The sequence below is a fragment of the Uloborus diversus genome, chromosome 1 (assembly GCF_026930045.1).
Source record: "Uloborus diversus isolate 005 chromosome 1, Udiv.v.3.1, whole genome shotgun sequence".
NCBI classification, from domain to species: domain Eukaryota; kingdom Metazoa; phylum Arthropoda; class Arachnida; order Araneae; family Uloboridae; genus Uloborus; species Uloborus diversus.
Window position 1 is genome coordinate 154,476,611 of NC_072731.1, and position 18,093 is coordinate 154,494,703.

At 34.7% G+C, this 18,093-nt stretch overlaps 1 protein-coding gene across 1 annotated transcript in view; it reads right to left on the reverse strand.

Moving 5' to 3' along the window:
- The window catches only part of LOC129216424 (adhesion G protein-coupled receptor L3-like), a 64,135-nt gene that overhangs the window by 6,443 nt on the left and 39,599 nt on the right, over window positions 1–18,093 (reverse strand). The window contains exons 16-20 of the mRNA XM_054850642.1: window positions 16,231–16,378; window positions 9,306–9,369; window positions 9,147–9,213; window positions 8,148–8,274; window positions 7,665–7,810 (exon numbers count right to left, since the gene is read on the reverse strand). Of these exons, the coding sequence (XP_054706617.1) occupies window positions 7,665–7,810; window positions 8,148–8,274; window positions 9,147–9,213; window positions 9,306–9,369; window positions 16,231–16,378 (552 nt within the window). The remainder of the gene's footprint in view (window positions 1–7,664; window positions 7,811–8,147; window positions 8,275–9,146; window positions 9,214–9,305; window positions 9,370–16,230; window positions 16,379–18,093) is intronic.

The window sequence follows — 18,093 nt, forward strand, 5'->3', positions numbered from 1 at the left end:
AAGTTCCTCTCTCGAGTGTATGTACATAGTTTCAGCACAATGTAACAATTTTTAAACTCATAATAGGAAAAAATAACCTTTTCTCTTTACAATATTAGGATGGCGTGATGTTGGAGAGAAGGAATATATCAGTACAAATTGTCAGTGTTTTCTATTGTCAATGTTGCCTTCAATGTTTTATATGTCCAGGGCTCCCAAAGTCAAAATCGGGGGACTTGGCCGAATTATATGCTGCACTCAAGTTTTGGATACTATCATACAGGTTTGGGAGAACCAATAATCATTCAAAGTTATAAATATTGCGTGCGACTAAGCAGAAAGGTCTTTTTTTTATTGATATATTTTTCTTTTTACAAAACATTCACAAAATTATGCATGATAAAAATTGAGCCATTGTGAAATGGAGAGTTAAGTTGCTTCATACAAAGGTATGAAGCTAGAATGGAACTTTTTTTCTGATGAATGACTGAGCTGGCGGTGTATTTCATGTAAGAATGGAACTCTTCATCACTTTAATAATACATTGGGACCTAGACCTATACGTACGATAATTGGGTCCTGAGCAAAACATTGTTAGAGAATATCATCGGCCATTAGCTTGATGTTTTTTTCTTTTTTGCTAATTCAACAATTAATTTACCCGCTAAATACAATTGTTTTGTACAAAGAGAGGAGACTGAAGCGTTTGACCGGCTCCACTCTCCTTGAGAAGAACCAAGAAAAACAAGCGCCCATACACACACACAGGTAGAGAAAGTGTACGTGTGTGTTTAAGACACTAATGAAGAATTTTGGAGTTTGACCGTCCCCTCCTTTTTAAAAGGACATAGAAAGGGGTGGCAGACAATGCGTAAGTCACTAGACTGTAGCACTAATATAACGGTGACTTTCAAAAGTAAAACTAATAACCAAACAATACTTTTTATGCATCGATTTTGAATATATTCATTTCATATTCCTACAATTGCAGTTATCAAACAGATACGCTGAACACTGATGAGAAATATGAGTGACTGGGGCATAGATTTAGTGAAACATTCATTCAACGCAAAAAAGCGAATAGGCAACAAAATGGCTGATGCACCAGCTTGGACTTCTGAAATCTCTAGAGCAGAGATTGAGGAAATATTATGTTTGCTTGCATTTCAGTTTTTTTTTCTCTGTAAAGTCTCTTGAGTTTAAATAACAGTAACAGAAAAAGTATTTGTAACTAGTTAATACGAATTTCAAAAATTGAGTTTATTCGAGTTGCGCGGATATTATAGATATGCGCACTAGGGTGGGCCGATTAAAAAACTCATTTTTTTATTTCAAAGTTGTAGTTGCGCGGGAAAGTTGCTACATATGAAAACAAAAATAGGAAAAACAGAATTATGGAAATCGATTGACATCTTCCAAACGCGCATGGGCCCTAAAGATAGACAAAATATGAAAAAATATCATTTTTTGCGATTTTTTAAAAACTATTTTAATTAAAGTGAAATTTAAAGCAGAAAAAAATAGCAAATTGTGTGCATGTGCACATTAGGGTAGGTCGAAAAAACTTATTAGATATTTTCTTAATGTAATAGTTTGTAACGTCTTTAAAACAGAGCCTCAAAACATTGTGTTTAAATTTGATTTCGATCAGTTAATATCTTCCGGTCGCGCATAAGCCCCAAAATTTCCCCAATCATGAAAATGTTACATTTTTATGGACTTTTGGTATTTGATGAATCATCAGTATTTAAATGTAATAGGCGAAGAAGTATTTTTTTCAGTCGAACTGAAAATGAGATAGAAAAAATATTGTCAGGTTCAGTCAATGTTTTCCAGTTGCGCAAAGCCTTAAAAACTCTCGTGTGCAGACGTCGGACAGCAATTCAGACAACGTCACTCACCTTGGCTGAGGCGCTCCCCTCCACTCCATCCCTGCCTTCCTAGGACCACGTCAGCTCTCTCCCTATATTGTTTTTTCAGTCTGCATCTGTCAGTAGTGATCTCAGTGTTCTGTTATTTAATTTGATCTTGCTATTTTCGTTGTGCAACTCTTGTAGTTTTCTGTCATGATATACGAGTATGCCTGTGCAATGATCAGTTAGTCCCTTCCATTTCAATGAGTTGCCATTCCACCATATGTTTCAGCTCTTGAATGGCAAGTAAACCTGGCCTAGTACTTCTAAAGAGTCAATTGGGGAAAAGTTAGTTAACTACCAAAATCTTCCGGTATTTAACTGTCATATTATTGATTGCCTGATCCCAGAGATTGATTGAAACGTGCTCAGCAAAGATCTGCAACATTTTTTTTGATATTTCAATGGCAATTAAATCAGGAACTTGTAAAAAAGATTTAGCGGGTACGAAATCCTGGACATTTATCGTTTAGCACATTCAAGGCGGTTGACAAAGGCAATTCTCAAATTCTGTATATAGGTTAAGAAAACCTCGCACTTGAACTTCAAGAATTGGCTTGTTTATATTGAAATAATACATGCCTTATAAAACTATCTTAAGACGCCCAGAAACTTGTTTACCAAACAATATAATGTATCAGGTATTTGCCAAAACCTTTTCTTTATGATGTCGAACCATCGACCAAACGGAATGGTTTTTTCACCCACCCAAAACCATGACTCAAGATGACAATAAATACATAAATGCTCATGTTTGAAGAATTCTGAAGGCAAGATAGCTAGATCCAAGAAGGAAAACAGAATATTCACGTTATTAAAAATCAACTTCAATGAGCAAGAATACTCGGAAATGGTCAACTGATGGATGAACACTGATTTATCTTCTCCCCCATTTTTTGCATGTATATAGTGACGATAAGGACATCAAATCACACATCGACAGTGACTCAATCCCTGACTTAGAAGACTTAGAAGGTTTTGGCAAATACCTGATGCATTGTATTGCTTGGGTAAACAAGTTTCGGGGCGTCTTAAGATGGGTTGATAAGGCATGTATTATTTCAATATAAACAAAAATTAATTCTTGAAGTTCAAGTGCGAGGTTTTCTTTACCTATACAGGGTGTTTCTGAACTCTTGGGAAAAAGTTTACGGGGTCATAGTACACATCAAGACAAAAAATATAATGGCAAAAATAAGGGTCCCAAGCGTCCTCCGAAAAAGATAGGCGCTATTAAAGTTTAGAGTCCAAAATTTCAAATGATCATAAAGAACGGAAAAATTAATCGATTCGTTTGCAATTTTCACTAAAATTATTCTTTTCATCAGTATTTTCTTGAAAATACATTTTGAAGCTGTAGTTTAAAAAATGTCGATAGAGGGTGTTTTAGTCTTTGAAGAAACAAACTACTATTTTTTACCGCTATTTTTGAATCTCGTTAGATTTTTTCTAATGCTTGGACTTAAACTTAAATTTTCAGCTCCAAATCAGAATCATTGGGCATGATTAAGTCGCTCAAACTAAACTGTGTTCAGAAGTTGAAATACACTCTGACAAAAAAAAAAAAAAACATTAACCCAGTAGGAAACGCGCAATCTTCACGAAACTTCAAATGGATGTTGCCTATGATAAGATAAGGAAATGATTGCAAATTAAGAACAAAAGTTTGTTTTATTAAGAAGTTATGACAAAATAAATGTTACAAAACCGTAAGTTGTATAGCGTTCTCTAGCAGCTATATAAGACAAAACACGGCGTCGTATGGAGTGAAATAGGTTGCCTATGACCACTGGGACTAAATCGGGATTCATCGTTGAAGATAACATGCCTCGTGTCTGTCACAACTCAGCTGATCAAGAGCAGCGAAAATCCAATCAACGAAAATACAATCCATCGCAATGGACGCCGGTTCGATATAACAGCTTCTTTCAGTCTACTCAGAATTGTTTTTCTTGATACCATCAGTTTCTTGAAATGGTATAAAACGGCATGGAATTGATGTTAGGGACCTTGTTGATGCTGCAGTGACCGCTCCTATGATGTGCGATCTTCGTGCTCATTTCTGTTTCTAGAATGCCTTAACCGACAGCAAAGGTGTGATTCATTCATTTTTACCTAATCTAAGCTACTGCCATATCGCTCCGACCGAGGTGGCGGCAGATACGCACGTACAACCAACGTGCTTCTCTGAGACCTACTGTTTATCTTTTTAAAAAGTCCAACAACTGTTCGTATACCTCTAAAAGGTCGTCCCAGTCAAAATAGCATCCTCCCAACTCGACAGTTTCGCTTGAAGTGCCCGTTGACACAAACTTTCACACTTTCAATCGTACCTATCTGCGCATCTTGTATGCGCATAGCGCGCTTACCTTTCTTCACTGGCGACGAAATTTAAAATCATCTGTTGCCAAACTATATTCCTGCTGAGTTTGTTGGTTGCAGCTCAATTTATTCTTGATGCATATTTTTTTTTTTTTTTTTTTTTGCGACAAAGTGTATTTTAACCTTTGAAGACAGTTCAGTTTTCGCTATTTAATCACTCCCAACAGTTCAGATTTTGAGCTCAAAATTTAAGTTTAAGTCCAAGCAGACATTAGCGTAGAAAACATTTAATGAGATTCAAAAATAGCGGTAAAAAATAGTTGTTCGTTACTCCAAAGTCTAAAGCCCCCCTCTATCGACATTTTTTAAACTACAGCTTCAAAATTTATTTGCAAGAAAATACTGATAAAAAGAATAATTTTAGTGAAAATCGCAAGGAATCGACCAATTTTTCCGTTTTTTTATGATCATTTGAAATTTTGGACCCTGAACTTTAATGGCGCATATTTCCTTCGGAAGACGTTTGGGGCCCTTATTCTTGGTTGTTATATTGTTTGTCTAGATGTGTATTATACCCCTTTAAAGTTTTGCCCAAGAGTTCAGATATACCCTGGTATACAGAATCTGAGAATTCTATTTGCCCTTGTCAACCGCCTTGAATGTGATAAACGATAAACGTCCAGGATTTCGTACAGCCAAATCTTTTCTACAGGTTCCTGATTTAATTGCGGTTAAAATATCAAAGAAATGTTGCAGATTTTGGCTGAGCACGTTTCGGTCAATCTCTGGGACCAGGCAATCGCTACTCTGAAAGTTAACTACCGGAAGATTTTAGTAGTCAACTACCTTTTCCCCAATTGACCCTTTAGAGGTACTATGACAGGTTTTCTTGCCATTCAAAAGCTGAAACATATGGTGAAATGGCAACTCATTAAAGTGGAAGAGTAACTGCTCATTGCACAAGCATTTATCATAACAGAAAACTACAAGAGTTGCAGAACGAAAACAGCTAGTTCGAACTAAATAATAGAGCACTGAGATCACTACTGACAGATGCAGACTGAAAAAACAATATAGGGAGAGAGCTGACGTGGGTCCTAGGAAGGCGGGGATGAAGTGGAGGGAAGCGTCTCAGCCAGGTGAATGACATTGTCTGAATTGTTGTCCGGCGTCTGCACACGAGAGTTTGCTTTGCGCGATTGAAAACATTGACTGATCCTGACTTTTTTTCTATCTCATTTCAGTTCGACTGAAAAATTACTTCACCTATTACATTTAAATACACTGTTAATTCATCAAATGCCAAAAACCCATAAAAATATAACTTCGAAAAATAATGCTGTCCGAAACCAAATTTAAACATAATGTTTTGAGTCTCTGTTTAAAGCCGTTATAAACTATTACATTAAGAAAAACATCTAATAAGTTTTTTCAGCCTACCCTAATGTGCACGTGCACACAATTTGCTTTTTTTTTTCTGCTTTAAATTTCACTTTAAATTCTGTTTCTTTTTTTCCAGAAGGGCAGAAGCTTTTTTTTTTTTTTTTTTATTTTTTTTTTTTTTAACCATTTGAATGTGTAAACAAAATCAATAGATCATGCTGTTTAAAAACTGAATAGTATAATCCAGTATTCATTAAAGAAAAAACAAAAATTGCAAAATTATCAGCTATATAATTTTTAAAAAATTAGAATTGGTTTAAAAAACTGCAATAACAAGTAGTACATTTTTTCTAAATTCTCAAAGATTTTTCAACAACATGCATTCTCTTGGAAAATCTTAACTATTATGTCATACACATCTTCATTCACATATATTGTTTATGTTTCAGTTCTGTGAAAATTAAAATTAATATATAATAATGAATATTTTAAAAAGAATAGCCTATATTGTGTACCTTGAAACGCTTTATCACAACGAACAGCAAGACTAATTAATGGGTCTTGCTAGCCTAGTTTAAAGGGTCATATGGTTTGATTCCTAGTTAAGGAATCAAACCATAGTTGGGGCAAACCTAACCTGTCAGCGTGCGTCTGGGATTAGGATTTGCGTAGCCTTCACAATGCTGCCAGTATAGGATTGCCCCTAACTACAGTATGCACACTTCGTTACATCGTATATCCCCATTCCATAGATAAGCGCATAAATACTTAAAATAATAAATTATGCCAAGAAGAAAGTTCTTAAGGAAACTTCGCAAGATGACCCTAGGTGCCATGATATTGTACCAGAGGCGAGTGATTTTTTTTCTGTATTTTTATCTTTCTTTCTTAGTTTAAAACTTTTTGTTTTAAAAACAAATTATTGTTTGCATTAACAAAAGAAAAAATCAAGATAAAAATAACAATAACATTGTTTTTGTCGTGAATTAAACACATTGACGGTTTTAAGACAAAATATAAACTCATGCGGTTTAATATGAAACGGAAAAGTTTTACTAAAATTAAAGCTTTGACCCTAACGCAGCATCCAAATGTAATTCTTTCGGATCTAAAAAGACTTTCATCATTGTAGTATTTCTAGCATGCTTTTCTCCGTTTTTTTACTGTATGTATTTATTACATAAAATATTTTGTGGTAGAGTCGGATAACGAGCGCGAAGGACCGCCGATATTTGCTCGTTATTACCGAGTGCTCATAAAAAAATTTGTTCACTAAAAAAAACATTTAATGTTCATACATACTTGTTTGTTTTTTTTTTCTTTTGTTATTTACTTTGAACCCTTTTATTGTCACTTTCTTCTTATTATTATTATTTTAATTGCGTGGACCGGATAACATCGTGCCCTTGGCTTCGGAAAAAGTTTGAATTTTTTCCGCACATTAGAAGCCCTTGAGTACATCGAGGGTTCAAAATTCTTTACATTTGTCGTTATCGTCTTCCTTTCTTTTTTCATCCGCTTTGGCTTGAGTAATGTGAGCTACAATACCGCAGGAAGTATATTTCGAAGCTAATATCATTCGTCTCAATAAATATGTAATTTTCAAATGCTGCTCCACTCCACAAATTGAGCAAATAATAACCGTAATCACTTGTTCTAAATATTTATGGCTTATCACTCATTTTCGGTAGACTTCAGAATTTTAATACATTTTTTGCCAAATAAGATAAGATGAGGTGGAAGGCAATAGAAATTTTATGAATCACAAAAATATTGTTTGCTTTAAGCAAGGTTTGCTCGTTAAAAACGAGTTATGCCTCCTAAATACTTAACTCTGTAGCAACCAATATCTTTTTAATTTCCTTTCTTAATCCGGGTTCTCATCAAACCAGGGTGCATTATAAGCGAGTTTCGACTGTTCAGGAATATTTGCGCGGAAATAATCCAATATATATGTGCACAAAGACAATAAATACAAAATCGAAGACCTTCTCATTCTTTCTTTGCTTCAACAAAAGCATTCTTGATAAAGAATTGAGGCCAATCATTATCCTATAAATAGCTCACCAGGCATGAATTCAGGATCTGGAAAATGGGGTTGAAAGCTGGAATTTCCCCACCATCGAATCCAAGGTCTATCAGAGCAAAAATTCCACATACCCAAGTAGAAAAAAACAGAAGAGTTACGATAAAACTAGATCTTGTGGGCAGAACTGAAAGAAAAAAGAGTAAATATATCTGCATTTAAGTCTTCAAGAACGAATTTTATTTCAAACCAAAATATTTTTCTTACGAACATTTATTATGTAATTACTTATAATTGAACTTTTCTGAGCATAAAAATGTTTAGTTAGTTGAATGTTTAGATTTTTTGAAAAATAAAAGTGAATCTCACGAAAAAGGATTAGAAAAAAGAAGCGAAAATAAAACATCATTTTCCAAAAAAAGAAAAGTTTCATCACTGAAGTAAGAAACAGGGCAAGTCTGCCCTATTTCATACAGAATGCATCAAAAAATAATGTGTCATGTCCCTGTTTTTGTACATCCTACATTCATATTTCAGAAAATTATGGCTTTTGAATATATTAACGTACCTTAATTCATTAACAATCACTGTCTTTTTGATTGCAGGGGTTCCATAATTGATGCACGTCAAAAGAGAAAACGTAAATGCTACCTATAAAATAGACAGTTAGAGTGTAAAGCAAATATTAAGCATTATTATTTTTTTATGCATTAATGCTTATAAAGCAAACGTTTTAGCGAAAATAAATTATATTTTTTAATTTTTCACCATTTGAAATATGAAATACAATCGTATTTTATTTCACTAAAATTGCAGAGTGCAGTGCAGTCCGACAGGGCACGTTTACTACTGCACACTGTCATAGTGACTCTCGCAGTACTTTCATTTAACGTTAAATTTCAGTCATTGTGTTCATTCCTTTTATTAAATTTTGTTACATAAAAATTAAATCTTTACTAGCTTTTAAAATTGAATTGTAACAGTTTCTATTTACTTCTTATTCTACCACATCGAACTAAACCAGTTTTTTCCAACCTGGGGATGATTGCCCTCTTGAAGGGCGATTTAGCTCCTCAAGGGGGCAATGAATTCGTGACGGGTGATAGGGGGCGATGAGCATTTAAACGCCGAGACAATTGCATAAAACCAGCTAACATCGCCAAGAAAACTAGGGATTAGTGATTTAATACATAAATAAAAAAAGCACAAAAGGTATTCATTCATTTATTTTTAAATTTAAGACTAAGTGGATAAATTTGCTTCATTACATTTTATTACAAATTAAAGTTAGGCATTTACGTATTCAATAATTTTGATGTTCACAAGCGAACTTATGATTTTTTTAAGGAAGAAGGGGAGGGGGAAAGGGCGATAAGTGTCAGTCAGTCTCTACGGGGGGCGATGTGCCCAATAAGGTTGCGAAACACTGAACTGGACTACCAGAAAATAATGAACCTTTTCCCAGATAATGTTAATTGTTATTACCGTTCACTTTACTGTTTTCTTAATCAACAGTGTCTTACCAGACTTGATATCAAGATCGGACTAACTAAAAGCCACCGCATGCTCGCTGTTGGGCCAACCAGGCAGCTGGGAAGAAAAGAAAAAAAGAAGAAAACGTTGAGATGATCGAAGAATCCAAAACAAATATTCTATGTGAAAAATAACTTTTGGCACTTTACCGATAATCGTAACCGTAATCCACTATAACGGTATAGCATCCTCCTACCATGCCAGCCGGTGCAACTAAATTTTAAGAAAAAATTTGAACATTGAACATTAAAGAATACTGTGACACAGATAGCTAATAGTATCCAAAATATATTTTGATGCGTGTAAAATAAATTATATAGTTTTTATTTTATAAAGCATATTAATTTGAGCATTGCAGAAGCACTTATTTTCACGAGCTGTAATTTTTGCGAAAATAAAGGTATCGGTGATTTTGCGACTTGAAAATTTGGTGAATTTTATATGAATAGAACCGAAAGTCGAAAGAAAAAAATATTTCGTGAGGCTTAAATTTTCGCGATTACGAAGGGCTTGTGTAAATCAAGGAAATAAGTGCCTTTACAGTAATCAAAGTAATTGCACTTGCATTGAAGACTGCTTAGAAGTTTTAAAATATTTAAAAACATAATAAGAAGAAAAGAAAGCAATGAAATGATGCCCTTTTTTTTTGCAAATATCTTTTATTTGCATTGTTTGGAATTGTGTATCTAATATTTTAACTTACTACATACCATACACATGTGATTCAGTACAAATGTAAAGTATAATTCATGGGTACCTACGAGGGCGGGGAAGTTCATATCGCAGACTGCACCATTGAAATTTTTAAAGGGGGGGGGCTGCATAATGTGCATTGAAAGAGCTCCTGTTTGTTGTAGCGTGGTCATCCTTTAACTGCCAAAGTTCTTTTCATGAATTTAATTAAGGTTTATTTTCTTTGGTTTCTAGTCGGGTATTACGGAATGCATCTGTAATGGACTTCACGTTATCGCCTAAAGAATAGGAAAGTAAAGACCATTGAGAAGAGATAAAATGGAGGGAGTGAAGACTTTCATTCATGAAACTCAGACACTATGTCACGTGACATATTTGAAAGAAAAGCGCTGGAAAAAATCAGGTTTCTTTCACTTGTTTCACGCAAAACGCGCCAACCATTCGTTGTTGTTGAGTCACGTGGCTTGAGGTCTTTGCTAAGCCAGTGCTCCCCCAGACTTGCTCCTTCCATTTTAATTCCTGCTCTATGGTAAGGACGCACAATTTGCCTTTTTGGAAAAGAGAAATTTTCTGAAGACCAAGGTAAAGAGATTTCATAGACTAATAATAAGAGTAGACCGAGCTTCCCCAGACTTGCTGATGAAAAAATTGGTTCTTGGATACATCATGTGACTGGTGGGAGGCTTGGCGAAAACTTAGGCAGCATGGTTGCTAGATGGCAACAATATCTATAGTTTGGCACTCGACATGTATTTGAAGACGTAATGTGTTTTCATTATAATTTTTTTTCAGGTGCAGAGATTGAACTGTTTTTCTTTTAGTTATGCATCATTTTGACATTAGTAATTAGTTTTTGATCACAGTTTTCTGTAACTTTTATTTCATTTGGAACTGCTACGTCAGCGTTGGCGTGAACGTAATGGCGTAAACGTTTTGCGTTAACGCAAAAATGTACTAATCGGTATCTTAAATTGAAATTGTAGGTAAAAATCTTACCGTTTGCCGATTCTTTTTGGACACTTGCATCTTCAATTGCTTAGAGAGTTATTGAAATTGACTACAGAAAATGCACAGTACTATCTGAACGAAAAACTCACTATATTAACAAAATATTTACAACTTAGAATAACAAATTTAAAAATCGGACTCCATAAAAGATCATTCTTCCGTGTTCCATCAATTCTATTTATTTTATTTCGCGGGCGTTGATCGTCTGCTATGATCAACGCCCGCTGTTGCTAGGATATCCACCAATCACATGGTTTGGTTTATGAGCATCAAAAGGATTGCCATAGCTCGGTCTATTCTTATTGTTAGTCTATGAGAGATTTAGACACTTCAACCGTTCCTTGGGGGAAGGGGGCTCACCTTGATTGTACAGGTGCAGGGTAAGAGTATTTTATCGATGACATTTCTAAATAGACTAGAAGCAGAAATGAATGACCAAAACCTTGAATATATGGTTTTTAAGTCAAAAATAGCTTTCTTTTATAAAGTCTAATTAGTTGTTCAAAAGTTGCACACCTTTGTATTGTTGGTTGTAAACTACCTATTGCATATTATTTGACTATTTCATATTGACCTTAATTTCTAACCTTTTATGACAATAAATAAGTATTTTAATAACAGCAAAGTAATGGTAATTTTTTGTTAGTGGCAACTTATAGCAATCATTTTTGTAGAATATATTCGTAACGTTTAAGGGACTTTTATTCCGAAATCATTAAGTTGTTTTTCAAAATGTTAATGGTATTCCATAAAATCCTCTTCCCACACATTAAAAAAAAAAAAAAAAAGGAAAAAGAAGTGCTTATGATTATAGCACTCACAATATTTCTTACACTACACGAAGGGAAGAACAACAAAAAACCTGCACGAAATTCTCTCCAATAATATGATTTAAATCAACGACACAAAATAGAATACAACAAAACATTTTGAATGCATTATTAATTCTTACGTAGGTTAAACCCGGGAGCTAAGCCGCACTTTCTTTGCAACCGTGCAAAAAATCCCATTGAGCATATGAAACAAAATAAATCATGCTGTGCTATTTAATGATTGTTGTACAATATGTGTACTTCGACAAAAAAAGTATCAAAAGTTAATTGATATGTTTTACATTTTTACTTCCTTTACAAAAAAGGAAGTATTGTATTCGTGAAAAAATCGACCTTAATTTCCATTTTGCTCACCCCCGAATGAATGTTGATTTTTTTTGACTCGACAACACGTGGATAAGTGCCTAAGTACGTATAGACACGCGAAATATCCATTTTAACGATTTCCGAATTAGTTACAACGAGTTTTCTCGTGACGTCTGTATATACGTATGTATGTATGTGCGTATGTGTGTAGGTATATCGCATAGCTCAAGAACGGTATGTCCTAAAAAGTTGAAACTTGGTACGTAGACTCCTAGTGGGGTCTAGTTGTGCACCTCCCGTTTTGGCTGCATTCGGGCGTTTCTAAGGGGGGTCTTTTACAGCTTTTTTGAGGGAAATCATTGTTGATTTCAATGCTAACTCAAGTGGTGTTACAATTTGGCGGACGCTTGACGATATATCGCCAGTCTTTTGGTCGCCAAATTTTGGCGCCAACTTGGCGACAAATTTGATGGTGTTTTTTTTTTAATCTGATTTTAATTTGGCCACTGTTCGTGATATTTACAGAGTAAACTATTGAATCACATTAAAATTGCCAGTAATGGGGAAATGACATTAAATTTGAGTAAAAGGAAGCCATGTGATGCACACATCAGCTCTCGTTTTTTCTAAATATTTGCACAGCAGAGCTTACCGTATGTTCAGCGAAAACCGCCGCGGGAGTTATGCTACGCCTGGCACACGAACAGAGTTAAGCAATAAATACATTAAATACTAATCCTTATATATTTTTTCTGTAGCCTGTTTTTTGTTTCTACGCGAGATCTTCATCAATTCTTGATCGAATTTCTTGATTTACATCTTATTTTAAAGCTTACCGTGCAGGCTACTGACGAAAAATAGACCCACGGTCAAAAAATTGTTTTTTTTTCTGTCAAAAAAACCTGTTTTAAAGAAACAGAATGAGGTTTTCGGTTAAATTTATAAACTTAAACTTGCACTGTGACCAACAGAGCTGAATAGCTTGATCGGCAGAGCGTTCGACTGGTAACCAGGAAAATGAGTGTTCGGGCCCATGTCCAAACAATCTGCATCAAAAACTAAGAGAAATATCGCGCATTGCATGAACACGAAATAACAATAAATAACGAATATGAGGGAATAGAATAAATGAGATGGAAACGCTCCTTGCTATTAGGAAAACTTGATGCAACATGGAGCTAAATTGGTACTCTAAATTAAGGCTTTTTTTTTAAACTTTGGCTTCGGTAAGAAAATTAAAGCATAATGTAAGCGAAAATATAAGTAACAGGTTTAAGATTTCAGACTACAATGGAATGGTTTTTGTTCATACAAAAATAATAAATCGTATATAGAAATATAGATTCCTCTAATGAGTGTTTGACTCTTTGTACAAATAATAAAATTACTACCTCAATTTGAAGAGTAAAATATATATTTTTCTTCTATTTGCAAAAAAAAAAAAAAAAAATAGCTTATCATATTTTTACTACATTCGAAAAGCTACGCTGAAAAAAGACCTTAGTTCAAATTATTTTGTATTTTAACCGTGCTGTTAAATGATGAACACGTGCTGCCATCTAACCCATAACGGTTCAAGCAGCCTGCGATTACAAATTTTTAAATTAAAAAAAAATAAAAACACTTCTTTTCATTATCTTATCTTATATATTATTTCTGTGGATTATTTTTCTGTCAGTAAGCGAGATATTTCTTATCGCTTGAAGGAAATCCTTTTTGTGCAAAAAAAAAAACATTTTCATTGTATGCTGAAATGTAGATTTTTCTAATAGCAGTGTTCGATCTTTTGTACATATGGAAAAATACTGCGCCAAATTGAAACTAAGAGTTTCACTCAGTAAACCTTTAATTATTTATTCGAATACGATATAAAACATTAAAATTATTATCAACTTTTTTAGTAAGGAATCATTTTCTACTCTTCTGCTTTCGGCTGTAAAAAAAAAAAAAAAAATTGGTTTTGAATTTTAAGTGTTCGATTAAAATAAAAACATTTGCGGGCATTTAAGCCGTAACGGCTAAAGCAGTCTGCTATGATAAATTGTTCAATATTCAAAAATGAAAACCCTTTTTTTCAATCTAATTTATTACTTCTCTATAATGTTTGTTTCAAACACTACGTGAGATATTCCTCATTCTGTATTCAAATTCCCTGTTTTACGAATAACGTAAAACGTAACAGCTGGCTAATGGCAAAACATATAGACGCATGATCTTTTATCTTTTTTTTTTTTTTTGGCAAAAAGTTTTTTTGCTGTTTTTTATTACGCATTCTTTCAATGAATAGCATTCGAAAAGGCGCTATTGCTTGGTTTGTTTGAATGTCGTGCTGTTAATCACAATGGCACCAGTTCGAATCCGAGCCAATAAATATATTTTTAATGTTTCTTTTTTTCCGTCAAATGCTCACATGGGCAGGACTGTATTTGCCACAACCTATTTTTCACATGCACAATTACTGCTTTTTCACGAGTCATTCAGCCACACTTTTAATGATATTTATGTTTGCGTTGAAAATTCGTACAACCAAAAGGTGAGCGATGATCAAACTATCACAACGTTATATTTAACGAGGTTTTGTTACTGATGTCTGCAAATTGCATGCGTTCCCTTGTGCGCTTACATTTTTCTGTTTACTTATTTCGGTTCTTTTTCATAATGTTCTTTCTTTGAAATTTTTAAAGAGCGAAATGCCTTATGAAACGATTCGAAGCACAGTGCGGAGTTCCGTACGGATCGACTAGTAATATACTTAATAGGTAAAAACAAAGAGAAATTCAATGATTTTAGTTGAGTGAAACTCATAATGTTTTACCATTCATCAATATCTGATGATCCGGAGTGGGGGTCCTCACAATGTTGAACATTAGATTCTTTGTGTGTGTGTGTGTGTGTTTTTTTTTTTTTTTTTTTTTTTTGAGCAATCACGAATTGTTTATTATTTTCACTTGGCCGTCGAATGACGTCCGTCCTTTGATTTTATTTTTCTATGTTTATAGTGAAGGCGTTTATGTGCTTCGGAATCGAATTGTTTATAAACGGCCTTCTCGACTTTACACAATCCCTTTTACGCGAAAACAGTATCCAGCACACAACATCCTGCATCCAGCCCCTGGCATTCAGTGGAATTTTGGCGTCTTGAATTCAAATTATGGTTGCGATAAAAGCCATTAGTAGAAACAAGAAACCCAACGAGTAGGATCTTGTCGCAATTCGTGATTGCGAAAAACATAATTTGAATTCAAGATCTCAAAATGCAAACTATTTATTTTTTTAAATTTTATTTATTCATTGATTAGATAACTAATTTATTTATTTATTTATTTATTTGGAATATTTTCTAGAAATTTCAGTTTTTCGCAGTCCTACTATCAATAGCGACTGAGAGAGTACTGATGTTTTCTTCATAACGTGCTACTTTGCTATCACCTGGCTAGTCTCGGACTGAGCCATTTTATTTAGGTTCTTAGTAGGTGATGACGGTTTTCAACTACTAGCTCCAAGTTCTGCATGCTGTAAATTGATTTCAGATACACTGATTAGTATTTTATTTGATAAATGTTCCTAATTTTGTGCTGTATTTTTTGTCCTAGCACTTAAATATCCGCAAATGTCTAAAACAAATGATCTCGAATCGTTGTACCATTGTTGTTAAAGAAGAAGAAAAAAGTTCATAACATTAATCAAACCCACAAAACCTTCTCCTGTAACATAAAATTCAGTAACATAGCGAAATAATATGTGATTAGATGAAGTTCGGTTTCAGTAATAGCGGTATCCCGTAAAAAGAAACTGGCATGTATACCGGAACGCGGTGCGGCAGTTATGTAACATTGTGCGGTTCAGAAACAGCACACCATGGTTGCCTGCCCTTGTAAAGGAAAATGGTGTACTCGTACCCGCAGTACTCTATGCAAGCCTTACACTTAGTTTTGACTTCAAAACCATACGTGGTTACGATATTTAGAGGTCAAAAAATACTTCAGCATAAGGTGATAAAAAGTTTCCATAGGAAAATTATGCATTTCACGCCAAATAAGGATTGTACCGCTAAAAGTAATCATGGAATTGAGTCTTGCGCTATACACCGGTCAAAGAAATCTAATTTTTCATCTATACTGCACGTCTGACTTCGTCGACCTGAATAATTACAAGAAATACAAGGGGTGCAGCATCTATCCCGGGTGCGGTGATTCCCCTTGAATTACCCTAACTTGATATGCGAAATGCTTACCCCACCCAATCATGAAATAGAGTGTGAACTTTCCTCCGATTGCCCCGTTTACCAAAGTAGAAAATAGTGCATGAGCTTCAGCAATCAACCAAGTTCCAACCGCAGTGTAAAAGAGGTGGATCGTTATGGACAAGATACGGCAGGTACTCTGGAAAAAGAAATACACATTAGTATCTTAAAAAGTTAACAGAAATATATGATCGGTTTGATAAGAAAGTACATCGAAAAATCTTTCAAAATTGAGGACAAAATTAGAAAATTTGGTTTGTATTTTGCAGTTACTAGTCAAATAATTTTTAGTAGTCTTTTTGTTCTAAGATAGCTGGCTGCTCATCAAAGGCTACTGTGTATTTTTTTTTTCATATTAAATTAAGATAGTTATTTGCCAAATGTAACAAAAGGTAGTGCAACAATAAAAGTATTTAATAAAGCTATAAGAATAAAGGGGGAGAGAGTAAATTTCCATCACTTACAATACTTCTTGCCGTCTCCTGAAGTCAGTCAAAGCAGGACCTAACGTCAATTTTCCAGACCTGATTGCAATACAATTTTAGTATCGATTTTAAAATAATCGGAATCAAACAAAGCCGTAGTTAGTGGAAAATAAAGTTCCAAGCTTGAAAAATATTTTACTCAACACTTTGTTTAATTCATGAAAGCTCAGTCAATTCCAGCCGAGGACTGCAGTTTCGTGCTTATTAGCGCTCATCAGCCCGGCATAGGAGTGACCGAGCTGGAGTTGGAAAGCCTCGTAAAGAAGTCAAGAGTGCCAATCAAACTGGTAGCTAATACAGAATTAGCACTGACCAGACGAGTGACCGAAGCAATGGTTCGGTACAACTCGAATATTGAAGGCAAGGCAGGTATATTCAGTATGTTACCGCCCTATAGCCAGAGCTAAGGCAGAAATACATGAAATACACCGCCAGCTCAGTCAATTCCAACTTTAATTGCTCTGCTCTAAATTGACGAACAATTCAACTTTGCTTAATTGTTCGTCCCATGGCTTAAAGTGCCCCCCCCCCCCTAATTTTTACCTCAGAAACCTTAACTTTATGGCAAAACGGTCAAAGTGGAATAAAAAGCAAAACAACTCCTCAACCTTTTTGGTTAAATCAAGTGGTATCAGAAGTTTATAACTATTTTAAGTCTTTAAGAAATTGCATTGATACTGTCACTGAAAGAACAAAGCGGCAACACCTGCCGTTAGACGACCATGGCAAAAGAAGGCTTTCATGGAAACCTTCTCACTGGAGGGTCATTCGAGAATTAAAGAGACGAACTGACCTGGAGAAAAAACCGCTTCTTTCTATAAAATAAGAGTTTTCCTACTTTTAAACATAATCCCCATCAACATTTAGGCACCTGTTCCAACGCGTTTTTAATAGAAGCTGCAAAGGTCTTGATGTCGGAGTCAATTTCCCACAGAATTTCTCGACATTCTCGTCATCCTCGAACTTCTTCCATGTTTTGCCTTCTTCAATGGATCAAACAAACGGCAATCAGAGGGTGCTTAATCGGGGATATAAGGAGGTTGAGGCAGTACCTCCCAGCCCAATTTAGCAATGTTTTCATAGGTAAATTAATTGAGCTATGTGAGGACGTGCATTGTTTTGCTGGATAATCACACGTTTCCTTTGAGTATAAACTGTACCAACACTAACTTGAACATTTTATGCAATCATTTCCACTGTGACACGGCTGTCTGCATGAGTAATGTCATCAACTTCAGTTTGAAGTGAAGAAGCTGAAACTTCAATAGGTCGGACAGAATTATGTTTGTCAGACATTGACTGTCAACCACTTTTTAACTGTTCAACCAACTTGCAAAAATTTCTACGATTCAGACAACTTTCCTCATAC